This window comes from Pezoporus wallicus, unplaced genomic scaffold (assembly GCF_028554395.1).
Source record: "Pezoporus wallicus isolate ANWC-B61680 ecotype Strahan unplaced genomic scaffold, APGP_CSIRO_Pwel_v1 contig_13568, whole genome shotgun sequence".
Lineage (NCBI taxonomy): Eukaryota > Metazoa > Chordata > Aves > Psittaciformes > Psittacidae > Pezoporus > Pezoporus wallicus.
The window spans coordinates 230,333-257,898 of NW_026638968.1; the positions used below are offsets into that span (position 1 = coordinate 230,333).

General features: G+C 47.3%; 1 protein-coding gene across 2 annotated transcripts in view; it reads left to right on the plus strand.

Moving 5' to 3' along the window:
- GNAO1 (G protein subunit alpha o1) overlaps positions 1 to 27,566 on the plus strand; it is a 146,844-nt gene that overhangs the window by 87,484 nt on the left and 31,794 nt on the right. For both annotated transcript variants that reach the window (XM_057413473.1, XM_057413472.1), the window contains exon 4: positions 8,696 to 8,856. In XM_057413473.1, the coding sequence (XP_057269456.1) occupies positions 8,696 to 8,856 (161 nt within the window). The remainder of the gene's footprint in view (positions 1 to 8,695; positions 8,857 to 27,566) is intronic.

Consider the following 27,566-nt stretch of genomic DNA (forward strand, 5'->3'; position numbering starts at 1 on the left):
TCACAAGACCTGGTTTTTGTGTTCTTCCACCAAGGGGAAAATCCAGGATTATTTGTCTGCTGTGATACCTGCTCTCACATCAGCAATGCAAGAAGTAATTTGGACATACCCAGTCAGGCAGAAGTCTTGGGCACAAACACCAAACCCACCGACTGCTGTTGGCTGTTTCAGTGGAGGGCAGTAAGAAATCCCTACCCAGATATCCCAATTATGGGTTACAAAGGAAGGGAGAGGAAACAGAGAACTGAAATGTAGCAGGATTGGGGTGGGCTGGGGAGATTTTTCTGTTTTACCTTGTCCTTTAAGTATATATCTTCAACACAGATCACAAGTGAAATAGCATAAAATTAAACAAGGCTCTTGCTGATTGAAATACTGTCACTTCCCGCAGGGACAGATGACTGTAAACCACAGACGTAGTCCTTCGTTGTAGGGATCACTGGTAAATCTGCTAGATTAGTTCTAGAGTGGAGATTAGCATCCACCGTTCAGCATCAAGCTCTGAGCATTAAACTAATTACTGGGTTCCAGCACTGCACAGCTTCCCTGTGTGGAATCATCATATACAAGCAGCATTTAACCAGATGTAAAATAATCCAGCTTTGTCCTGGGAATACTCCCACCACAGGGGCTGGTTTCCCTTTCTGTTCCAAAGACAAAGCCTGTTTTCCTCTTTGTGACAGGGAAAGATTGGCACGAAACCGTGTCCCATCTGCCTGCCACCCTTGCACACTGGCTTGGAGGGATGTTGATGTGGAATGTCTTAAAAGACATTTGACGGGTGGAAGATGTGCAGTCTAGAGCTGTCAGGAATTCCCAGACTCAGATCAGGTTCATAGAGAATCACCATCATTCCCACTCAGCTCATCCTCAGCCATCACTTTGAGATGAATAAAAGCCATTTGTTTCAGAGGCCCGGCACTGGTTCATCTTCTCCACCCCCCACTATGCGATATCACGCAATTCCCTGCCACACAAACACTCCAGTGCCACTACATTTTGTGGACTTTTACGCAGTGGAGAGGATCATACAGAGAAGAGAAGGGCAGGAAGCTGCAATGATTTTGTTCTCTCATCTTCCCGTGTTCCCAGCTCCTCCTCAGCAGTGCAGCAGAGCACTTCCCTGTAGAGTGAAACCATGTGGCTAACATCCCCATCTGTGACTCTTTCCCTTGTATCCTCCCTGGTGGGCAGCACTCTCTGTGCCTGCATGGCCTGGAAGTCGCCATGATATTTGGGCTTGCAGATCCCATACCCAGTTACAATCACCTCTTAGTGCTTGTAAAACAGAGGACCCATTAAAGCATCCTGCTGTCGGAGGGACACTGATGGAGTTTGCTCTTGGTGTCTCAGGGATGCCATCTTAAATTAGAAATGACCGGGACAGACAGTGCCATTTTCTCACCTTCCATTGCAGTTAGCAGGTGAGGACCAATATTGAAACCATTTAACACATGCTTTCTGGCTTTCCCATCCTTCCTTGGAAAAATCAGGTCAGCTATCCACTGCGTTTGTCTCTGAGCTCCTCAGGGACAGAGGAGGACCCTACAGTTTCCTACAATTTGTTCAAGCAAATTTGGGATCCCTTTTGCATATTCTGTGCTAATGGATAGTGGGGTTTTCCATCTCTCTGGTGAATGCAGTGCTATTTCCTACACAACATAGGGCTGTAGGAGCTCTTACGATGGTGGCAGCTGTCTGGCAACCCACTAGCTTAGTCTAGTTTATGTATTATTGGGTCCCTGGATTGCCAGATAGTCAGTAGTCCAAGCAAACAGGGAATCTTATTGTACATGTATTGCAGGAGGGACAAAAAGTGTATACCCATATAAGACCCAGCAAATTTTATCAACTGCAGTGTCATACAGAAGTAGTACCGAACAGACAGTCATTGGCTTGCTTTTAAAGCCATAATAATCTTTAATACCAGTCCTGCTCAACATCTCCCCAAATGAGAATCAGCAGACAGGAAAAAACGGCTGTAACGAGGTTTCAGGATAGAGCTCCTAAACTGAGTACCAGACACACAATCAGAAGTTGTTTGGCCAAGGCAGTCAGAGGTGGTGGTGCCATCTTGGCTCCAAAAGGATATGGAAATCAGGGCTTTACTAATTGCTAGCCAGACAGCACAACCTCTGCACATCACCATGGCTGTTTCTCACTCAAAATAGCCTGTCTGCTGACAGGCAGACAGCAGCCTTGTGTGGTACCCAAGTACCTTTCTGTGAGCTGGACAGAAGATGGCTAGCATGACACTGGGGAAAGCCAGCCATCTCTAACCGAATTTGTTAGGCTTTCTCTAAAGGGATAGATTTGAATTAGCCAGTGGATAGTTTTTTACTCAGCACCTTCCAGGGTCTCTCAGCAAACCAAATGCTAAGCAGAGGTGGGAGGCCTTAATAAAATGTTCTGAAGAGAGACGGAAAAGTGGAGCAGGGAGACGATTGTCCCTACTGCAATTCACAGCAGCTGCTTCATGCTAGACAGATATCCACAGATTGAGAGGTCAGCTCTGAAACACAGATGTGTGAGAGTGAGGAGGAGAGTCATACGTGCAGCTATTTATTCAGCATCTACAAAACTCCTATGGACTTGGAGCTGGGCCCTGGATGTCTCTGGAAGAGGCGTGTTCACCAGCCCTGCTTTGTTTCCAGAATTCATTCAGGCTTCAAATACTGTGAAAATAACTGACTTTAGCTGCAGTGCAGCCACACTTGAGCTGAGAAGCAAAGCCCACATTTCTGAGGTGTTCTGTAAGAGAAGGAGATTTTTGGTTAACAAGACACATTCTGCCCCCATGTTATGGGACCTCGTTTCTCACTGAAGTAGCAGAGGCCATACTACTGTGCCCTGAGGTCAGGATCTGGGCCTGTCCCCCTCCAGGGGCATCCTTTGTGGGTGCTGTATGTTTTCAAGGCATCAGTTTGATTTCCCCCAGGTTTCTGACTGGTAATGGCTACAACTTTTTTCATGAGATTGCATCCTGACAACCTAGTACCATGCCTCTGATTTGTCCTGCACCACCAGCAAAATACACTGCTCATCTCTCTCCCCATGCATGGATTTTCTGAAATGTTCTGAGGTGCAGCTTTCAAGTACAATCAGCCACCAAAGGAAATCATCCCAGTGTTAACCTTTGCGATAGGCTGAGTGAGAAGTATGATTAATCAGAGCAAATAACAGAAAAAAGTTATATTTACTGGGATTTAGTTCACCAAAAGGAAAGGACAGTACAATATGACACAGGTCAGTGCTTCTGTGGGTGTCAGTCAGTGCAGCTCTATCGGGCTTAACAGATTTCTAGGACATAGCTTCAAATAAGGCTTTGCCTTTCCCTTAAATTCTCCCCTTCCAGAAAACCATTCCTTAGGCAGCTTCAAAGGATCAGAGTAGGATTTACCCTGGGATGTCAGAGATGGGTACCTGAGTCCCACTGCAGTGCAACTCTACTGCAGCCAGGGCAGGAGCAGCTCTGTGGGTATCTCTGTGGGCACAGATCCTGGCTAGTGGTGAGAGGCAAATAATTAGGGGTGGTCGGTATTAGCATGAGGACAAAGAACTTGCTTTCAGAGACAAACACGACTGCTGGTAATGTCAGGCTGCTGGGAAGAGCCCCTCTCCCTTGTAGCAAGGTAACAAATTAATTGGGCTGTGTGGCTGCTACAAGCGAAGTCACAAGTTTGCTTGCTGAGCACAACCTGTGTACTTGGTGACAGTGACATATGGGAGACAATTAAATAACTGCAGTTATGTCCAGGTTAGTGAGGAAACAGATCCCTTTATGAACTAGATTTATACCATGTGTCTGGCACAAACACAGACACAGAGCCCAGGCTGGAAAGGAGCCACACTGACTTCCCACTAAGTTTACAAGCTACCTGTTCACATATACCTTTGGATTTCACTGTCTTACAACCCCACCACCCTGCCCTGGCACTACAGAGCCCTCCCCATTCCCTGTCTGGCATGGAGGTTGTTCTTTAACACAGGGTTACTTGGTCTTTAGCTTGATGGCTAAAGTCTGGATGTATATTTTACCATCCCAGGGTTTCCAAGCTCAGCTCTTTCCCTCAGACAAGCCCAGCCCAGACAAGCCAGCTCTAATTCTCCCACGGTACGTGGGCACATTCAGCATTCAGGAATGACACTGAGTTAAATAAATCCCACTCCTGACAGCAAGCAACCCAAAGGCAGTCAATTCTGGTGTGCATCCCCAGCAGCATGACCAGCAAGTCGAAGGAGGTGATCTTACTCTGCTCTTGTGAGACCCCACTTGGAGTATTGTGTGCAGTTCTGTTGTCCTCAACATAAAAAGGACATGGAACTGCTGGAACAAGTCCAGAGGAGGGCCACGAGGATGATCAGGGGACTGGAGCACCTCCTGTATGAAGATAGGCTGAGAAAGTTGGGGCTGTTCAGCCTGGAGAAGAGAAGGCTGTGTGGAGACCTCCTAGCAGCCTTCCAGTATCTGAAGGGGCCTATAAGGATGCTGGGGAGGGACTCTTCATTAGGGACTGTAGCGATAGGACAAGGGGCAATAGGTTTATTAAACAGGGGAAGTTCAGGTTAGATAGAAGGAAGAGGTTCTTTACTGTGAGGATGGTGAGGCACTGGCACAGGTTGCCCAGAGAAGCTGTGGCTGCCCCATCCCTGGCAGTGTTCAAGGCCAGGTTGGATGGTGCTTGGAGCAACCTGGTCTAGTGGAAGGTGTCTCTGCCCATGGCAGGGAGTTTAGACTGGCTGAGCTTTGAGGTCCCTTCCAACCCAAACCAGTATGGGATTTTGTGAATCAGCTTGGCATTAAGGTTTGTCCTGCTATGGAAAATGCAAGCCATTGGGAAATGGCAGTAGGATGCAGTGGAATCGCTGTGGGGATGGGCTGGGGATGCCAGTTAAGAACCAGCCTGAAGGAGATCAGCCCAACCCCATATCCTCCTCTCAGCCAGCTTGTACCAAGGGCACGAGAGACAGAACAGCTGGGGAAAGACAGGCAGTAATGGAGGAAGCAGCCTTGCACCATTCCATGGCTCCTTCCAGCAATCCCAGGGGCAGAGAGCACTGCCTATTTTTAGTTCCCAGGGTAGCTGAAATACCACCGTGATATTCATTAACGACAGGCCTGCTGGATGGGAGCTTCAAGGCCAGGCTGGGGGGCTGTTTGGTCTGGTTTGTTTTGCTTTATTTAATTGCTGGCTTGAGTACAGAGACAGAGCGTGGCAGGAGGCTCGGCTCCTCTCACCTCAGGAAAAGCAGGAGCACCAGACTCAGGGGAGGTGGGAAAGGAAAAGTCAATCAGGCAGTATTTAGAAATCTACCTGCTGAGCCCAGGGTGGGGCTGGAGATTTTAATGTCATTCCCAGCTTGAGATGCAGCCTGGAGAGTGAGAAAAGAAAGGGAGATCTTCTGTTCTTGAATCCTTAATTGCTCGTTAAATCATCTCACAAATGCCTGAACTCCTGGATGGCTCCATACTCCTTGGGTATCCAGAGGGACTTCATCCTTGGCAGGGAGGGGGGGTGCTTTCAGAAATACTCACCTCACCTTCTTTTCCTGGGTCTTTAAAACTGAGAGTTCAATGGTTCAGTTTGCAAAATGAAACTTCAGACTGAAATATTTCTACTGCCATTCAGCAGCAGCAATAAACTTCCCTTGCTCCAGCCTACCCTGCAGACAGCTGCTTGCACTGCAGGAGGGCAGCTCTGCCGTCCCCAGAAGGGATCTCGAGTGACTGCAGAGGAGCGTGTACCAAAGTAACCCCCTGTCCTTCAAGCTCAGCCCCACTTCTGGCCCAAGCAGACCTGGTAACCACAGCCAGAGGTGCCTGTCCCTGGTCATTCCTGTTCTGCCCTGTCACTGCTGTTCATCCATGTCTTCTGCTCAAACGCTCTTGCTTCAGATTTTAAATCATGGGACTGCCACAAGTCTCAGTAGTGGGAGTGGTGAGGCAGCTACTTCCCAGCACAGAAATGAGATGGCCGTGCTGTTCCTTCTCCTGCTTTGCAGAAAGAAGCCTGCAGTTAAATCTGAAAAGCTTAGAAAAAGCCCACGCCCTGCCTGTAGCAGCTGGAGGGATTCAGATGTGCTTTGTGATCACAGACAGGTGGACAGATCTGTGATTTACACATATGAATAATCCCCCCAACAGTCAAGATAACATAAGAAAGACCTCCTCCCTACCTAGCTGAAGGCGTGGATGCTTTTGTGCACCACCCATGCAGAAGAAACAGGGTCATGCCAGAGTGCAGTCCCAAGCGTACTGGCCATTAGCAGGTCATGTGTTATGTAGAGTCTGTGAAAAGAGCAGATTATCAGCTCCAGCAGAACAGGCAAACTGTACTGATGATTTATGAATATTCACTGAGCTCACAAAGCACTCAGGGCAGAAAACAAGCTTTTGAAATTAACTGAACTCCTCAAGGTTCTTTGTTTGTCTTGACTTTGAGGTATGAGTCATCAACATTATTTCTCCAGAACAAGCAGAGTCTACAGAGGGCTGGGAGGAATCCTGGGCACCAAAAGTTAAGTATTTTGCAAGAAAGACTTTATGAACATGAAGTCTTCAAAGCATAGAGACTCCACCCCATTAAATTTTATGGAATGGTGTCTCCATACAACACAGACTTCTTCAGCCCATAAAGATGTTTAGGGGACTTGAGGCTCTTTCTCTGAGCATTGAAATTTCCACCAGCTTCAGTCTCCACCAATTTGGTGCTCTGTGACTTTTCAATAATTTCAATATTCAATAGCAAAAGGCTGCAGATGAGTTTTGCTCCTATCCATGCAGGCCACGCCATACACTTCATTGTTCCCACCAATGCAATTAAATTAATGTGGTGCTATCCAACACTGGTGCTCCTCTACTTCTAATTGCACCCATGAGCTAAGAAATAATCTGCTTGCTTTGCCCCAAAACCTGTAACACCTTGTCCCCAGTGCTCTAGCAGTACCCAGGGAGAGCAACCCATTCAGCAGTTGGGTTGTTCCTATCATAGCTGCCAACTCTGAGCAATAGCCAGGAGCAGCAGCAGCACCTGGCAGTGCAGAGGAACAGGACAGAGCCTGTTGTAGCCAGGAAGGTTGTAGGAGCTGCTCCCTAGCAGGCAGTGCGTGGGCTCCCCAGGAGCTGCATGCTCAGCTGTGGGTGCCTTTTGCTGTGATGAAGAGGGGTTGTCTGTCCATGGGACAGTGACAGCAAAGCATGGGAACTGCCTACTCTCCCCTTTCTGAGAAGACTTATACCTGTATTTGTCCAAGAATGGGTTCTATCTCAGACAAGAGAAAAGGTAATAAAACAAGGTGGTTGTCTTCACTGCTTTGCTGTAAGCGCACATAAGGAATAGCAGAATGGTTTGGGTTGGAAGGGTTCCACCCCCCTGCTACAACAGGCAGGAACACCTTCTACTAGAGCAGGTTGCTCCAAGCCCCGTCCAACCTGGCCTTGAACACTGCCAGGGATGGGGCAGCCACAGCTTCTCTGGGTAACCTGTGCCAGGGCCTCACCACCCTCACAGGGAAGAACTTTTGTCTAAGAGCTCATCTCAATCTCTCCTCTGTTAGTTTAAAACCATTCCTCCTTTTCCTGTCTCTACAGGCCCTTGTCAAAAGCCCCTCTGCAGACTTCTAGTAAGCCCCCTTTAGGTATTTCTCTAAGGTCTCCCCTGAGCCTTCTTTTCTCCAGGCTGAACAAATCAGAACAAATAGGTGCTCCACTTTTTCCATTAATTACAGCAGTAACAATTGTTTTTTTTCAGCTGGTAGAAATATGAGACTACTCCAACATATCCAAAGTCATGAGAGAAAAACTCTGCAGATTAGTCAACATCCCTGGGCCTCCTGAAGCCTGGGGGGTGTGGGATGTGAGAGATCCACTTACCACAAAGCAGGCAGAGGGGGACATGAATTTGGGTGCCCATGCTTTGCAAACAAGGGAAGCATCAGCCACTGGGGACTATTACAGTAGGAATGAACTCAGTGTTCCGAGTCTGTCTAGGCGTTCCCATCCTAAATCTGAGACATCTTCCAGACCTGAGTTGTGTTAAGAAAAGCTGCCATTCCAGCAACTCACATATTTCTACCCAAAAAGATTCCATCTGCAAGCAGCCAGCTGGCCCAGCCCTCACTGCCATACTCCTTAACCATGGGAGATTCCTCTCCCTGTGAGTCATAAAGCAAGACAGCCAGCCAAGGTGTGCAGTATTACCATGAATTAGCCCCTGTGGCAGGGGCTTAGAGCAAAGAACAAGAATTCAGGAAAAGCAATAAACCAGCATCTGAAATAATTTTTCTGGAGCATTTCTGATGTGCTTTGTAATACAAATGGCCCCTACTTCAGCAAAATTAAACCAGGCATCACTGCACAATATGTGTCCCTTTGCTAACAATTTAAAATGTCCTTGTACATAGATGGCTTCCTTTCTTTTCCCAGGAAACTCCACACATCCACAGTGCCAACTGGTTTGACTGCTGAATAGAAGTATTTGTTGATGTGAGGTGGATTGCACAAATAATCTCTTTCCTTGTGGCTTTCTTGTTCCATCCTCCTTTTTTGCCTTCTGCTGGATCATATGGTATGGATCCTAAAGGGTGCAAAATGCAGCCTCTTTACTCCTCATGGTTTCATGAACTGTTTCTGAAATCTCTGGCTCCCAAATCTCCTTTAAGCATCTATGTGACCTCTCTTTTCCTTTCTCTGCAGGCTGATGCCAAGATGGTCTGCGATGTTGTAAGTCGGATGGAGGACACAGAGCCCTTCTCTCCGGAGCTGCTGTCAGCTATGATGAGACTCTGGGCAGACTCTGGGATCCAAGAATGCTTCAACCGGTCCCGCGAATATCAACTTAATGACTCGGCCCAATAGTGAGTATCTCTGTCCATAGTTTTTGGCGTTGAAATTGTAACTAAAATTAGGGACCTCATAGCAGTGGATCTGAACGTGATTCTGCTTACAGACTGGGATGCATGTTGCGTCACAGGCTGCGGCAAGGCAGAAAGGATCAGGCAGGACATTCAAGTCCCCTGTGGCCAGCCTGGGGTCAGGTCCATGACCTGAAGACCAGGTTCCCAAACTACTCCCAAACAGCTCAAAGTAGGTTTCTGTAAACACAGATCTAGTCAGCAGAGACAAACCAACTTGTGGACGTGGCTGGTGGCTTCTTCATTTGTCTGATACATAACAGAAGGGTAGGATTACCTGCTGTGTATAGTAGTACATCTCTTGGGTTTGCTTTTCTCATAGTCATACACTGTACTGGTAGGCAACTGTCCTACCACCAGGGGTAAGAGATGGCTTTGCTTTTACAGTGTCATAATGTTCTCATAATATAGTCAGTGGTATCTCTACCATTAGATATTTTCTAATGTTGATTGTCTGAATCCATAACTTTGGTTCATCTCATCGTAAGGACAGAACATCTACTTGTAAACGGCCGCTCTGGCTCTGAAGAAATGTTGAGTGCCTCCCCAGTTTCAGTTCAGAACCATTTCTAATGGTAATTCATCCAGTCTGTTTGCCTCCACCTAGGCAAGGAGGCTAAAGCCTTTCATTCCATAATTTCAACTGCAGCAGCTGTAGTAGTCAGGCGAAACATCACAAGGCCCTGTACTGTGTCTTGGGAGTAGTCACTAACATAGTTAAGTATGAGCATAAGGAACAAGCAAGCACAGAGAGATCATTTCCCCATTTATACCTTGGACCTTTTGGCAGTCAGGGAAATAGAGGCTTCCCCAGATGGTGACAGGGTAGTGCTACATCCATGCTTTTGGCTTTCACATTACCCCATGTCAACAAGTTCACCAGCTGACTCACACACTTTGGGAGTTGTTATTGTGTGTTTCGATTGTCTGGCTTTGCCGTGCAGGGTTTTTCTGGGTACCTATCAAAACATGAACCCAAGCACCAGCATGGCTGACGGTTTTGTTCTGTGTGGTGGGCCTGATCATCCCCAGTCTGCACAAGCTTCTCCGGTCAAAGCTGGCAGGGCAGCTGGGGAGTGCAGGATTGTTTCTGCTCTTGTGGTGCTGCAGGAGAAGGCGGGTGATGACACATCTCTTGGCACTGACCAAAAACCAAATGGGAAACCTGCAGATATGTAGTTGGTGTCACAGCATCCCACCCAGCCATTTCTCATCAAAAGCAACTACATCTCAGTGCTGATCCTGACATTATGCTGCCTTTTAATCACTAATAGGTGGACGTTTGTGTTTCATCTGTATTTCATTGCCTGTAATAGCAAACTTATCCTTATCTTACCAGCATTTTTTTTTTCCTCACAGAAGAAGGGTTTGATGGCATAAACATACCTTTAGAGATATAAATTATATAAAATGCCAGTCCTAATTGCATTACAACCTTGTGGAAAGTTCTTCAATTGTTTTAGAGCCAATTACTTTGAGGAAAGTGTTTTGATTTTCTTTCCATGTGAGATAGCAGTTGAAAATAATAAGCAGCGCCCTCCTAGTGTGACCAGCTGCTGGACAATTCATCAACAAGAGTTCTGAAACCACAAGCAGTTTCTAGACTTCAACCAAGGAGGCTCTGTGCTGTGGTATTCACAGCAATATCAGTGTGCAGTTGCAGCCCAGCAAAAGAAATCCTCCTTGCAAGGGGAGGGCTGTACTGCCTCTCCTTCACTACGCTCTGAGTCATGCTGTGGCTGGACGCCCCTTTTCTCTGGGCTAGGTCAGATGGTGAAGCTGAAGATAACAAGTTCCTTCACATTTAGGCACCTGCTGGCATTTAGGTGCCTCTTGTGGTTCTGTGCCCAGAAGCAGAGATGCTGTCTCATGGCAGGGCAGTGTAACATGTCCTGCTGCACCTCGAGGCCTTGGTGCCATCACACCAGATGGTGATGCAAGTGAGAGCTCAGTTGGCATTTATTCACACCCGGTGGACTCCAGTGAAAAGAGGCATATTTTTCATTTAATCCTTCGATGCTTTGAGGTCGTTTTTCTTCTGCATGAGTGAAAGATTTGGGACATTTTTCTATGTTTCCCTCTTCACCCCTGCTGCCACTTCCCCCCACCCCAGGAAAGGACTTATCTTTATTGACACCGGTATGTGATTTAAAACACTAGCAACTACAAAATATGTCTTCAGTTGGGGCTGAATTTAGGAAGCTGAATCTGAAGTTCCCCAAAATCTGAAAAACTGGACTAGCATCATTCTTACTTCAGGCTTCGCTTTGTGTTAAGCCATAGAGTTTGATGTTTTGCTGGCTGGAGGGAAGCTTGCTGCAGGAGACGGATATCACACTCCAGGGCTGCTCAGTACATGTCACAAAGCCCAGAGGCACCAAGTGACCATGTCCTGTCATTGCCAGCATAGGTGGGACCTTCAGGAGTGGTTCAGGCACTTCACCCCAGAAACCACACACTGACTGCTTTTCAGAACCCACTCCACTGCCTGGCTATTTCTAAGGAACCACCATTTGGGCTTCTCTGAGTCAGTGCTGCTGCTGTCCCACATTGCTCTTTCAGTGCTTTACCTTGAGGTTTTATTAATGGCTCAAACAACAGGCCTGTTACAGCCCTTGGGAGACCAAGTCACAGCCTGCCAGAGCTAGCAGCACAGCTCATACTAGTCTAGCACTGATTTCACTGACAATAGATGCAATATTTTATATTAGCCTAAACAGGAAGTGAGTACTGGTGCTCCTATAAAAGATGGGCAGGAGTGCATTGCTTTCTACTCTCCCATGCACACCTGCCTACTGATGTGGACTTCCTTGCAAAGCTTTGATTCTTTCAGGCTTTAAAGTCAGCCTGTCCTTAGCAAGGATTTCATAGCTACTGCAAAGGAACAGCAGAAAACAGCACTTTTGCAAAGAAAAAACATGGCTGAGGAAGGTGGGAGGTTTTGTAATGGGTCTCTTGTGTCTTGGACTGCAAAAAAAGTAAAACCATAAGGACAGAAAGAGAAGGGAAGAGAGTAAGACGGAGCAGTTGGTTTCATCTTTTTTCATTACTGCGTTTTTTAATCATTCCCTAAGGCAAATTTATGGGTGGGTTGAGTTCCACACTCCTAATCTCTTGATTATGTTTTTATTCCTACTTCGTCTCCTCTTTCTTGTCTCCATGCCTAGGAGCTATATCTACCTCTAATCATCAAAGACTCTGGGCACTGCTGATGTCTTTTTCTTCTTTAGCCAGTTTCTGTCTGTGGAGTCACATCTGTGACCCACATTTTGCTTTCAAAATGAGCAAAATAGAGGTTTCCAGCTGGTTTCCTTAATCTCCTACTTTTGTTCAGATTTTAAAATTGTTTTGTACTTCCTGGCCTCGAGTTCCTAACTAGCCTGGTCAGTGAAGCATAGTGCATAGGGCAAATTTGAAATTAACCACACGGGGTTGGGGACCTGCTTTGAGCGGCCTCTAAACTTCAGGAAGGAGGGGAATGGAGCAGACACAGCATTCACACAAACACTGGTTTTCCATGTGCATATACAAACAGGAGCAGACCCTGTAAGATGTGTAGGCAGGGACAGTTTGCAAGTACACAGACACAAAAAAGCCAGACTCCATCTCAAGTTATTCTCCTGCTTCCAAGTACGCTGAAAGATCATTTGATAATACCAGGGCTGTGAAACTACCGTGAAAATGTAAAATATTTTTAGGCCTGCATTCAACCCATCCATCTTCACACATATCAGAGGTGTCAGGGCTAGGAAGCTTGTTGTCTTTGGCTCTCTCTGTAGGGAGTGAAGGGAGGGAGAGATGGCTCTGGAGAGAGATACAAACCTCACTGCTGAAGAAAAAGAGATGCAATTGCATCTGCTGCTTTACCATAGCTTATCGCAGGCCTGACGTCTCAAGTCTGTGCCAAATACCAAGCCCAAACTGGACAACACTTTGGTCACTCCATCTTCCAGAACAGTTCTGGCAGTGCCTTATAGAAAAGCAGCACCAAACGCAGAATAAAATACCTCAGTGCCTTCTTTATTACCCTGTCTTGTGTGGGACTGTTTTCAGGTCTCTTCCTTGCAAAGGAATTGTTTTTGCATGACGGTGTCACTTCTCTACTGTTACTTATTGCATCCCACATGCCAACAACACACTTTGCATCAAGAAAGCAGTTAAGGAAGTAGAGCCAGATGCTGTTGTGATGTGGTGAGTGGCTTCCGCAGTGAGCCCTGACAAGGCAGCATTGGAACACAGTGCCCAGAGAGGCTGTAAAATCTCTGTCCTTGGAAATACTCCACACTGAGCCACCTGAGCTAACTTACAAACTGAATTTAACTCTGAAGCTGACCCTGCTTTGAACAGGGTATTGGTCCAGAGGAACTCCGGAGGTCCAATCCAGTCACTTTTGAGTTTGTCTTTGCTTTTTTAACCCTTGCTTTCTCTCATGACACTAGGTTTAAAAGAGAGGTCTTCAGGGTTGGCTGCAGTCCCTGTTCCTAGCCATGCAGGACCATGCAGCTCTGTGATAATAGACCACAAAACTTGCAGGACATGGGCATTATGCATGACTGGCAGGACATGGTCCGTTTTAATGAGCTGCAATTGTTGCTAGCTCTCTCAGACTGAAGAAAGAAAAATTATAGGTCAAGGTTTTGCATTAATATTACTGTCAGGTACATAGATTCCATTTTCTTATTGCAGCTTCTGCATTAGAATATGGTTTTCTGCGAGCCTGTCCTACTTGCGCCTGTCACTGCACTCCCTTGCATTTAATTGGAAGGAGTAGCAGCAGAAATGGAACAATCCAATTAATTGGGATAACTTGCATTGTACTGCTTATTGAACAGCCCACCATTGTGTTTTGGAGCCCAATTGCCCATAAAGCAGAAAGGGAAAGTGCATCAATAAATACATTTGTCGATATATTTGTCTGAATTTATGGTTTAACTTGCCCCTGTAAGTAAATATGCCCAGCAGCTTTGAATAATTGAGTTCATCCTAAGATAAGCAAAACAAAACAGCTCATAAAGGCCAGAGCTGGTTGACTGGAATTGCCAACATTCCTCAGTTCCCACAAATCAGATGCAAACATATTTCCAGGGAAGAGCAGCTCAGCAATGTCTGCTGGTGCCAGGTCTGGTGTAGGGCTGCTTCTGGTAAGTGCAAGGTGGGGGAGACAGGAGCAGACATCAGCTTGTTACTGTCTAGCAGGGTTGAGCTTGGTACAGGTCCCAGGCTTTCTTAACCTCAGAAATTAACGAACTGCTGTCGTTACATGGCTACTCCTAGGGCAGTGTGTGAGATGGAGGAAGGGCACAAGAGGAAAGATGTCTTTGAAGTCAGCTGGATGTTCTCCAGCATCTTGCCCTCAGTCTTCATCCACCTGGAGACCCAATTTCACCAAAACTGGGTGCAGTGTCTCCAGGGACTGCCTGTTAGCCTAAAGCAGGGCAGAGACTACATCACATGATCTTGAAGGTGGGTGTTAAGCAATGCTCACCTTCCCATCCCACCAAACACTGCCAGGAGAACTTGAGGACTGAGCCTCCTCACCAGAAAACTCACAAGCAGAGGGAGCAGAGGTCTGTAGGACTCCATCATAAGACATTGCTGCTTGTTATAATGCCCATCCCACTTGGTCCCTCTCACACACTGGCACAGAGGAGACTGCCACCAGACCTGCTCTTTCCTATTAAAGCTTAGTCCCAGAGGCAGGCTTTTCCCTTTATCCTTCCAAGCCACACATGCAAGTCATCAAGGAAAGGGAAAAAAAACATATTTCATATCTGGAGCTCATGCAAACTCTAGAGGAAATAAAGGAGAGGGAAAAGCACGAGGTCCTGTCCTTTGTGAGCACCTGGTTTCTGAAGGAGTAAATCCCCTCTTGGTCAGTGTGAAGGTATCTGAGATGTTGTTACCCACCCCACCCCCCCCTTCTGCCATGGAAAGCTTTAAATCAGAGCTTTAAGTGAGAGCTTGTGGCAGTACCCAACAATGTGGAAATATCCAGGAAAGCAGGAAAGCATTCACAAGCTGAACCAGAGCGTCAGTTGCTTGCTGCTTTTCCATCTGAAATAACAATTCTGCAGCCAGCTCCACTAAAACTCAGCAGTTTAGATATGGCTCTTGCAGGCAAAACTGGAGGTATGGTATTGCTTTCCCCCTCCTAATCCTTTTTTATGCCCCAAAATTCTAAGGTCAGTCTGAAGAGACCCAAGAGATACAGACTGCACTGCAGGGGGGGAGCAGAGAAGTTATGTAGTTCAGTCCTTGTGGACAAAGACGTAGCAGTGGCTGCTACGTCTTTGCCATTCTTCATTGTTGTGTCATATTGTAACGTTGTTGTCTTTGGTCTGGCAATCACTAAAATCTGACACCTTGACTAAATAAGTTGCTATTTAATGACCCATGATACCAGTCAGGGCTATCCTATTTTTTTGGCAAAGCTCCCATCGAAAAGGGCAGGAGCCAGTTCATGGTGCCTGGAGAAAGGGACACTGCCAGAATTTGGGAACAATCCCTTTTTTTTTTCTCATATTGTTTAGAGGTGAAGAGCAGCCAACACCACTGATAAACACATCACAGGGCATTCACCCCCAAAGAAACCTGCTGAACTACAGTCTTGAACCCTGGATAATCTGTTTTCATTGCCGACTGACAGATTCCTGCCTTGCAGAAAGCTGTGGATGACAGATTTGATACAGAAAGATTTGACTTTTTTTGGCTATTTGTGTATTTTTAGGCTGAAGTGTCCTTACGAAATCAGCTGGAGCTGGCAAGCTGCCACCAAGGCTTGGAGCTGAGGTTGTTTTGTTCCATTCAGTTTCTTTTCTCACTGCTTACCCCTGCTGCTGCTGCCCACAGTCCCCCTCTCCCATCAGCTCTGCCCTTCAGCAAGCAGCACTCATGTCCTGCAGCTCACCCATCACTATGGTCTCCCACCTTTCACCCCAGCCTCCTTCCCACACTCAGGGATGGCAGTGCAGGGATGCGGCTCTAGAGCCAGCGAGTTCAGGATCTCCTGGGAAGCTGCAGCTCCAGCTTCTCCTCTCCTGCAGAGACAGGGAGCCCAAGCGTCCCTCTCCCTTCATGCACCTTGCAGTGCCACATGTCCCCAGCTCCACTGTCACAGCCTGCCCTGCAAGGGCAGCACTCACAGAGGAGAGGGCAGGAGATGGGCTGTCTCCTACCAGTGAGTCTCTCAGGGCGTCCTACTGCTGTTTCAAGCTCCTTAGGGAATCAGGTAGCTCTAGCAAGGCAGATGTCCCTCTGTGTGGGTAATTCCTGCATTATGCCAGCTAGCCTGCATCCAGCTCATCTCTCACCAGGGGCTTTGAGCCCTGTGCCCCTGCAGCACATGTGGCTGCTCTCAGCTTCATGATTCCACAGGCTGTCAGAAGACCATCGTGCCACAGCTCTTCACACACCTGGTATCAGGTCTGGCACCATTTGTGATGCTGGGAGGCAAGTGTGCTGGTGGCACGTGGTTTCCTGACGTATTTGCTGTCTGTTTGAAATCCTTAAATGGCAAAGAGTGGCAGGAACATGGGAATTTATAGAATTACAGAATTACAGAATGATTTGTGTTGGAAAGGACCTTAAGATCATCCAGTTCCAACCACCTCACACTAGACTATGTCCATCAAAACTCTGTCCAGCCTAGCCTTGAACACTGCCAGGGAAGGAGCATTTACCACTTCTTTGGGCAATCCATTCCAGTGCCTCACCACCCTCACAGTAAAGAACTTATTACAGCATCAAAGAACTTCTTATAGAATTCTTACAGAATTTCTTTGTAGCTGGGGTCCAGGATGGAGTAAGCCAACTTCTGTATGGGTCACGAGGCACTCGTGGCCATGGTGTGATAGGAAGATGCTGTCCATCTGTCGTCTGCCCTCTCCCCTTCCTCCTCCTGGGTCCTATACCAGAAATCACCCCGGTTCAAAAGGAGAAGCTGCAGAGGACTTTGCTGCAGTCCAGAGTGCACACAACAGCACATTGGGTGGAGCTGCCTTCCACCAGCCGTGGGATGCACAGCTGAGGAGGAGCCACTCCAGCCCAGGACAAGTGCTGTCAGGCAGGGCAGATAACACCTGTCCACTCAGAGTGTAGTTATCTCCCTTTCCCCTCCTTCCCATTCTCACAGCCACCAGCCTTTCCCTGCCCTGGGTTTCTCAGGGCAACACTCTCCTCCCCAACCCCAGGAGCTACAAATCCATCAGCACCCTCCCCCTGTCCTGCCACAGCTCAGGGGATGCGCTGTGCCAGACTTCAGGGCACAAGAGAGCCCAAAAAGCATGTGAGTGACTGCTGAAGTTGTGTAGCCACTGCCATGCCCCCCTGCCTTCCCTCAGGGTGCAGCCCATGCTGAAGCTGGGGAGCAGTGCAGCATCCCCACACTCAGGTGTTTAAGGTTAGGAGTTGAATCCAAAACCAATCATGAGCTTAGTTAAAAAGCCCCTGTTTTTCAATATATATTAAGACAACCATTGGAAAATTGCTTTTATCTGCTGCTTCCTAAAACCTCCAGCTTATATTTTAAAGCCTTTTGTCTGTGAATAGGAGAGCTGAAAAATCCTTTCTTATTTCCTTAAGCGAATAGTCCATCTATTATCCAGCCTTGAGGGGCTGAGGCTTTAAGAAAATCTAGCAAACATTGTGACACTTGCCATAAAATCACAGGAGCTGGCAATGATGGGGATGAAGCACCAGGAGCTGTGCTCAAGAGTGGAGCCTGTGGTGCCCACTGGTCAACAGGTTGAAGCTCCTCGAATTGGTTCCCCAATGGGAACAGTAAACACGCTCCTATTTGTGAGACACTGATGTCCATGGTGGCAAGAGCAGCAAAGGCAGCGGTGAAGTGAGGCAGCAACCTGCAGGATTGGGCAGATGGGCAGAGCATGATGGGGCGGGGTGGGTGAGGCCCACAGGAGCAGAGTCCCAGCACTCATCCAGGATTGACCTGGGGGAACCCTGGGCACGGATCATTCCACAGACTAATTGATTGAATAGATCTAATTAGCTCTGTAGCAAACACCACTTTGTTTCTCACTTATCCAGGCCAAGTTCTGAGCCAATATTCCACTACCAGCTCTTGATTTCCTACTGCTTTTTAGGTGGTGAAGGGGGAAATATGGGGTTTCTTTCTCTATGTAGAAGATGTGGCCAGGGCTCAGCAGCACAGGCACGTGTTTGGCATGGCTGGTGTAATGCACGCGGTGCATACCCAGGGTGTCTTAGAGAAGGCTGTGACTGCCCCATCCCTGACAGTGTTCAAGGCCAAGTTGGATGAAGCTTGGAGTAACCTGGTCTAGTGGAAGGTGTTCCTGCCGGTGGCAGGGGGCTGGAACTGCATGAGCTTTAAGGTACTTTCTGATCCAAACCATTCTAGGGTTCTGTGAAACCCAGCACGACTGGTCTCTAGCCGCAGGCAGCGCTCTGGGCCTGCAGGAAGGGCTGTGCTTTCCCTTGGGGTTCCATCAGCCCTGCAGAGAGCTGCAGGGATGGTTGCTCCCCAGCCTAGTGCCTCTGGCTTTGCAGTCAGTGGGACAAGGAGGGGAACCTGTTGCCTGGCTGTCTCCCAGTCCAGCACTGGGTTAATGACAGGGATGCCCTTCCTGCCTCTTCCCTGTCTTGGAGACCTGACAAGGGGCTTGTACCTGTTTTTTCAAAGCACATGGTGGTGAGATGATCATTGATTCTGGCAGAAGAACCGAAGGCAGCCATATGTGACAGTGCCATGTTACTGCCTCGTGTGCCACTCTCCTGTACAAGCCAGGCATGAGCCCAGCCACCAAGTGGGCCTGATACACTTTAGGCAGATTTTTGACCTCTTCCTATGTTTTTTCTTTCCCTTCATCTTTTCTCCTGCAACACACACATCTAGTGCTTGGTCTGTGTCAGTCCATTCACCCGTACCTGTTACATTACCTATTAGAGTAAAAACAACACCAAGACTGTCTACAAACTATTATTTCACCTTCTGCAGTTATGTTCCTTGCCTTCAGACCACCAGTGTAACAGATCCAAACCCTCAACTCCTCTATTTTGCAGCCCTCATCAGAAACCCTTGTGAATTCCCCCTGAGTCCCAGCAGCCCCTGATCAGGCTCTCAGGGTAATTCTGCATGGGCTGTTGTGGATGGGCACACACTCATTCCATTCTGCAGACACAGGCTCCATGCAGGGCTGCTTAGTTTGGTCTTAACAGCGCAGTTCAGAGCAGAAGGAGGTTGGAGTACAGCAGAGTAAACACCCATCCTTGTGCCAGAATCTTTGTGCTTACACCTTTCCCACCTCCAATATGTTGAATGCATTTAAATGCTTGAATGCTTGGAGAAGGCACCACCTCAGAAGTTCTTGGGGTCTCTTTGGGGGATGAATTTTTGGGGAAAAAGAGGAGAAATGATGCTGAGCCTAGATTTTAGGCAGCAGCTTCTCCATGCTGCTGGGAGAGGAAGGAAGAGATACAGGGGAGAAAGAAACCAGGCTTACACCACACTGTGGAGCTACACCAAGGAAGTGTCAGCTCAGGTTTTGGCAGGTAGTCCAGTTTACGATGCACTTTGGCTCACTGTAACCCATTCCCTGCTGGGCTGCGTTGCCACCCCAGTGCTGAGCAGCAGGTTTGCTGGGAGCACCAGCACTGAAAAGAAATTCAGTGTTCTAAAATCATAGTCCAAGGCCATGAAACACCCCCTTGAACAGTCACTGTAGCTGTGAGGCTCTGACAGCACTTGTAATGGCATAAATCAGCATTTCTCAGTCCCTCAGTATTGCTCTCGGTACGTAAGGTTTGGTAACAGCATAAGAACCATTTCCAAAGCCTTGTTCAGGAAAATGCCAGCCAGTACATCCTACTGAGCAGCATTAATGTCAGTTTAAACATTTTCAGTTAAACAGCTCCACAGTCTTGCAATCCCCAACATGAGAAATACTGCATCAGGGAGTTTGCTGAACAATGGGCAGGAATAGGAGAAAGAAAGAGAGGAGTCCAACAACAGCTAGCAGCTGTTGAGAGCTGAGAATTGGGAACAGAGTCCAGGCAAAAATCTGCGCAAATTAAACAAACGTTGGAAGCAGCAACTTCACATGAAGGAATCCTTGGAGGAGTATCTCATTGCACAGAAATACATAAACAGAGAAATGGCACAAAAACAGAAGTTACAAATAAACTTGGCAGATAAAGCTACACATTTCTACCTAGCTGTTCAACTACGTGTATCTTACCCAAGGGACCACCCTTAAGGATGGAAGAGCATCTTTCTCACCCACGATAAAGAGCTCCATGATCCAGTCTTGAGCAGGTGCCACCTACATGCAGTCTTGAAGGTGACAGAGAAGAGCTTTCAGTGCAGGACGCCCCAGCCACACCTCTGAGCATCCTCTTCCTACCTATGTCTGCTCTTTGGCCAGGTCTGGAGGGGTTTCCTACTTGCCTGTGCTTCCCAGTGTGAGTGGAGCATCCTTTGAAGTGGAGCACATAGGCAGGGCTCATTCCTGCTGGTTTGTTCAGACATCCACGATCACTAGGGGAGGCTTAAGAGCATTGTCTTAAAAAAGTTGGTAGCATATAGAAAATGTGCTAAAAGCAGAGAGGTCACCTATATGACATGTTTATCATACCAAGGATTTCCCTGACTTCTGTGCAGGCACTCATGTGAATATCTGAAAGAGTTGCCTCCGTCTAGGTCAGTCCATTCATCCCACTCCTTATCTTCCCTTGCCTCAGAACATGGGAGAGCTGTGGGTTTGTCTTTGACTTCATGCATTGCTGCTTTCCACCAGCTTGATGAGAAATCTGTGTGTAGGATTAGCACTGATACATTGCCTGAAGTCCCAGCACAGAGCATTCCAGAGTGGGACTCCCTGACTCCTCAGGGTATCTAGCAGTGACAGCAGGGAGCAAGCAGCTTTGCTCCAGAGGAGGGAGGAGCTCCTATATGGAGATACAGCCACGTCAACAGGGAAAACCTGAAGAAAAAATAGACAAAATCCAGTATCTGCCTTAAACATGCTACCTTGCATCTCCTGGCACATGCCCCGTAACAACAGAGCCACATTCCGTGCCTCCATGGTTTGGAGGCTCCCTCCATGCTGCACATCACACTGGTCCCTGTCTGTGCAGGTCTGGGTGCCTAGGGAATACCGGCTGCCTGCTCTCTAGCCGCTTCCTCCACGCTGCTCATCCTCCTCCTCTTTACTTGCTTATGCCTCAGATCTCATCAGCCCAAGTGTATAATGCAATGAGTGCATGAAGAAGACCCACACATAAAGGACATATATGGATGTGCAAAGGCAAGTCCTGATGTGAACACCAGTGCACCTATGACCCAGTCCCATCCTGCAGCCTTCCCTGTATGGACATAAGGGGCCACTCCTGGGATTCAGGGGGTTATTTTTGTTTTCACTTTGCAGTGGGAGCCAAAAAGCTCTTTCTTTTGAGAAGCTTCAAACATTGATTGGATACAGCTGATCCTTCCATCAGCTGGTACAGTGCTACCAGATGAATAAATCTTGCATGTGTCCATAATTATTGCTTAGCTTGTGTTTAAATGCAGCACCATTGATCTGCAGAACTCATCAAAAGTCATGTAGGAATGCATGAAATCATATTGGATGGAGCAGAAAAGTACATGACAACATCCATTTTCAAACTTCTTTGTTTTCAAGGGAAAAAAAGAAAGCATTTCTTTATTCAAATTCTTGGTTTAACTTGCTATTTAATCATCAGTTATAACACCATTTCGAAGGCTGCCCTTTATGTAGGGAATAGATTTCTTTCTTATAATAGGCTAGCAAATATCTACCACCCTTGCTTGATCTGCCCCTACTAAAATCCCTATTAAAAGCATGGGAGAATATTGCTTAAGGGTTATAAAACTCAGTATGGAAAGGTCTGGTGGTTAAAGCTCCTGATTGCGATTTAGGGAACTCAAAGTGATTTACAAGTGCCATCACAGACTTCCCATCATGTCGTCAGGCAAGTGATCTATCCCTTTAATACTTCTGTTCCTCCTAAAGCAAGTGTGATTAATAGCATTTCCCCACTCCAGTTGGAGGTTGGGAGGACACATCAGTCATGCTCAGCAAGAGCTGAGGTGCTCCAGCAGCAGAGAGTGGGAAAACGTGGGCTGGCTAAGGGCGATGCTTGTCTAACCAAACATCTGCTCAAGATGCTCTCCTCCCCTTCTGCAGCCAAGAGGAAGCTCAGCAAAAGCAATTACCAGCAATAAAGTTCATGGTGTCTGGAAGAACTCCTGATGTTTTTCAGACCTAACACTGCTTTGGGCCAGCTTCATGCTCCCACTGGAAGTGAAGTGCTCCTGGGTTGGTCCAAACTTCTCCCACCAAGCAGACTAGGACTCCTGGTTTGCCCACCTGATTTACTGCAGCAGTTTGTCCTGTGAATCACTCCCAAGAAACGTGGTCACTGGCAGGTGAATGGGCAGACAGCAGAGCCTGCTTCTGCAGGGATGTGTCCCGGGACACAGGAAGAGGCCTCTGCACAACCTCAAGTGGATGGGAAGTAGCTGTCCACAGCCCTGGTGGAATATGTGCCTTGGGGTGGTGTCCTGTGCTCATCTTCTGCAGAGCCACACCAGCTCTATGACCAGGCTGTTCTGTAGGGAGTATCCCAAACTGTTTTTATCATGCACACATCCCTGATGCATCTTCAGCTGAACAAATGGATCAGCCCACCTCCTGTGGAGACCTGAAAGCAACCCAGACCACCTGCCTGGTGGTCTTGCAGGAGCCTGACCCTCCAGGGGTGGTTGTGTGATGACGGGCTAAATTACAGACCTCTCTGAGGTTGCTCATACCCATAGAAGAGGGAGAGAGGAAAAGTGGGTGATCAGCAGGATGTCTCACCAGCACAGCCTGACCCAGGTGACAGCATTCCCTGGTGGGAACGATCCAGCTAAGTTGATATATGAGAAACAGATGTCCTCCTAATAATGATTCAGTTGAATGTTTTTCAAAGGGATGAGAAGCTCGATGAATTTTCCCTTACATGTCTTCTGCTTCTGTATCCAGCCTGGGCTGAAACCAGGCTGCTGCAATACCACAAGCAAAGCTGTTCTCAGAGGAGCCTCAGCCTGGCAGCTGCCAGAAAGCCCATTTTCATAGCCCAAGACATTCACCTATGGGATGTCTAGGATGACTATGACACTTCTAGCATGTAGCCACAGGTAAAACTTCCCGGGTTTGCTTTTGCTAACTGTGGATCACATCTGTCCACAACAGAGCACTGGCTGATTTTGGTACCCATTATTTCTAGCAGTAATGCTTAAATGGGATTTGAAATCAGAAATCAGCTTGCTAATAGGTCAGGACAGTGGACAGATGAGGAGATCCAGAAGCATGATTCCCACTCCATCACTAGCAATCCGTCTTCCTCATCACAGTGAGTGGATAAATGGGGCCTCAAATTGAAGTCAGCTCCTGACAGACCCACCCCACTCATTGTAATTGTGCTGTCATCCAGCTGTGGGCATCCTCTAGTGACTTGATACTAGAGCACAGTTCGTGTTAGCTAACACTTTCCTTCATAGCATTAGATCTGAATTCTTCCGCAGTGCTATCTGTGCTGCAGGCAGACATCTAGCACTACAAAAACTAGTGCTGCAGCTCTCTTTTTTATCTTCCAGCTTAGAAATGGAGATGTTAAAATGTTAATGCTAAAAATGGAAATGTTAAAATGTTAATGCTACTTCCCTTACTGCCACAAGTGTGTAAATAGATGTGCTGGGCCCTTGTTAGCACTCTGATGAATCTCTCTGGCAGTGGCTCATCAGAACGTTAAAGTCTGTGGGGCTGGTTTCATTTGTGGTGTCTGCTTTTCAGGGTTGGAGTAATTCTGAGTAATTAGCTCACAAGATGGCCTTGGGGCCGAACTGAACTGGCTACTGTGGGATGTGAGGAGCACTGGGGTAAGCCAGCTCAGTGTGCTCACTGTGGGACATGGTGAGCTGGGGCTGACATCTCTCCCATTTGGGCTGAGCGGAGGCTGCATCCTCTGCTCAGGGCTCCTTCCCAGAACAAGCCCTTCATTATCCCAAACTCCCCACAGCTTATTTTTAGCCCCTCCTTTTCTTTCCTTTCTTCTTTTTTTCTTTTACAGTATAGAAAGCCGTCAACTCCACTGTCAGCAGGTTTAGAACAGCAGTCCTAAAGATAAAAAATACATCAAACCCACTTACTCTGTTGCATAAAGGTTTAGGCATAGATCCTCCTCGCTTCCAGGGTGGTGCTGACTCCCACCAGGCCTCATCCCTGCTCCAGCTCAGCTGCTGCCCTTCAGGGCTGGTCACTGGGAAGAAACAGAGGCTTATATAAAGCAAGAGCTTTTGAGATTTCCTCTGCTTCAGCCCTTGTGCCTGCGCTGGAGTGCAGAGGACACCTGCTTGCAGGGCCACCAGGAGAGAAGACCTTGCACGGCCTGAGCTGTGCATCATCCCAGTGGGCTCAGGTTCCCATAGCACTGCTGGAAAGATCCAGCCAGCCTCTGTAAAAATCTTCTGCTTATAAAACAAAAAGGTGAGGGTGCCCTGTGGTCAGCAGCTCTGTGATAAACAATGCTTCAAGTCACAGCAGCTTTATGTAAACAGTGGTATTGCACAGATGAGGACACTTCTAGAAGAGATTACACCACTGCTGGCAAACTACCAGTTCTGCCCATGCCACAGCTCTGAGGGGGCTGGTGTTAAACTGTCCAGTTCTCCAAGTAGCATTATATTGTCTGTAAAGCAGATGTTATGTATAGAGCAAGCCAGTCGTGGCTCCCTCCTTTTGCCATCCAAGGGAATGGATGCCCATCCAGGAAATCCTATATTGCCTGGTTAGGATCCAGGAGATGAGGAAGACCCCTTCCTGGTGTAATGAAAGGCTCTGAAGAGCTGCCATTCAGAAATGTCTCGGGAGCAGAGCAGACATGCTCCATGTGGGATGTGCAGTGGTCTACAGAGAGGTCTACAGAGGAACAAGTGGGGAATAGGGAGGAGAGGGAGCAGAGATGTTCCATAGAGTGGTTAACAAAGTTAACTGATGTGGCAGTTTAAAAGCCATGAAGAGGCAGTTTTTCACAAACAGGGGAGCTGAAATTCCTTGCTGCAGATGTGACTTGTTAGAAAGTTACATTGCTTCAAAAAGCAATTAGACAGAATTCTGGAAGCGAAGTCATTGATGGGTAATAAATATAAAACTTAACCTTCTCTCTAAAACTCTTTTATCCATTGAAGTAGTGGAGACTGGGAAAAATAAGCAGTGCATATTTGCCCTGAATTTGTACTCCTCTCAACATTTGTTCTTGGACATTAGTTAAGCTAGGTAGGTCACTGATCTCATCCAGACACACTGTTTTTCTCTTTTGTAAGGGATCCAATATGTTTAAAAAAAAAAAAGGAAAATCTTCATCATCTCCTCTTACATCCCATTCAGTTTTCAAACTTCAGACAAATGCAGAAAGATGAGCCCACATCTGCTTTCCTAGGAAAACTACAAGTCTAACTAGGGCAGCTAAACTCCAACCTGCTTTTGTTCATTCCTCCTGCCTATCATTAGTATTAATATCAACTTGTCAAGTTGATCTTGATGCACAAGCCCTGCACAGCCCTGCTTCAGTACAGGAGGAAAAAAACCCAAACTTATGCAATGCAGCATCCCTTCTGTCAAGATCTGACACTTTTAGATTTTAATTAATTAGGATTTGGTCCTTTAATAGGAGGGACATTCCTCCTCATTTCCCAATGGAGAATAATGAAAACCCAGGGCATCCAGCAGAGTTCATTGAGGAAAACAAACCCAGTAACCTCTGGGCCTAGGCACTATTACTCTGGCTGTTAGCAGCCTGCAAGAAGCAGGCACCAGAAGTGGCTTGTGGCTGGTTAGATTTAGGGAAGGGAAACCGGACACTGGCCATGCTCATATCTCATCTGGTTAGAAGTGAGATGAGATTTATCAGGAGCAGCAGCAGGACAGAATTGACTGCTGTGTAATTAATGTGATTCCCATTAAGGCAGGACTGGCTGAGAGGGGTACACAGGCAGAAACACAAAACACATTGCCCAGAATCCAGGAGTGAATTCCCAAGACCTTCCTCTTCTCTGGGCTGGGCTCAGAAAACAGCAGAAGATGCCCTTGCCCTCTTAGTTGAATTCCGGTCTCTTGTGCCTACCATAACCTACCTGAATGTGTCTGAGGAGCAGTATGTGACACTGGTCTGGCTTTGATGAGGAGAATGGGAGGGCCTTGCACATGCAAGCATGCCTTGCTCCTCACCCCCAGGGAGGACTAATTTTTGAAGGGACATGATGCCTCTGCTTGGCTGCATTTCCAGCCTTTTATAGCTGGTGATTATTTAAGATGTGTTGCATTACCACTGTGTGTGCTGGATTCTGAGAGTGGGCTGTGCTTGATTTCTCCCTTTCCCCTAAAATAAAACAGCAAATAGAGCTGGGCATGGCATCTGCAGGAAAAACTCTGTGGTGCCACATCCTCTGGGTGTTTTCCCAACACAGGGTGCCCTTGTAGCCATACCAAGTTGTTGCACACCTTTGAGAAGCAGTGCCTATACAGTTTTTCTCTTCTGGTAGAAGATACTAGGAGAATTTACTATGCTATTGTGGAGTCACTACTGACACTCTGTAAGTTCATGCTTATCCTCAGAATCCTTAATCTACAGTCACTAAATAAGAAGTGGTTTTAATGCTAGATGTACATTGAGCTCTGTGATCATTGGTGAAAGGAGGAAAGAAGCTGAAGTACAAGCTAAGCTCGGGTGCAGATAGCCTTCCATCCATGAACTAGGAAGGAGACATATTTACATAAACGTCTGGAGTTAGATGAGATGATCATGCTTGTGACAGCCTTGATTAAAAACTCATCATTTGCCAGGACACAGTGTTGGAGCTGACCCTTGAGAGACTCTTATATGGAGTTAAAACTAACCCGGTGGTGACTCAACTGCATCCCTTGAGGAATGTGGATCTACTCTTTCAATCAGATACAATCAAGACAACAGAATGAAGCTGGAGTATCCTATGCATGGCCTTTCTTTCACAGAGGAGATGTGGACAGAGGGCAGGACTGCAGGACAGAGGGGCAGCTGGGAAGATGCTGCTGTCTCCAGACTAGCTCTCCTGAAGTTCCCACTCCTCTGCATGCCTCAGACCAAGTCCAAGGCTGTGGCTGCTGCTGCACCACAGTTTGTGGAGTGCTGAGAATGTGAGCAACTCAGGTTTGCACAGTGCAAGCTGGATGCTGCCTGCAAAAACGCTGCCAAGGTGTCACCTCTGAGGCAAGAAAAACCCAACCGTTGTTTAACCATTTGATTGCCATTAACCCCAGCAGATGTGAATATGCATCTGTGTGAGTTTTGTCACAGGTATCCAGCTTTGACCACAGCCTGAGGCCTCAGCTACACTCCTTCATCCAAGGAAGCAGCTAGCAGAGCCTGTGGCATAGGCAGTACGATCCTGGGAGAAGGTTCCTGTAGTAGCAGAGTGCCTGGGGAGAGGTCCCAGTCCACGCACTGCACGTAAGCTGCTGCTGCTGGTGTGTTCCCATGGGACAACTCTGACAGCAGCGCTTTCTCCACACAGTGTCTCTGGCACCAATAGTGATGCTACCACTTGCTGTTGGAAACAGCAAATGAAGGCACAAAAAACT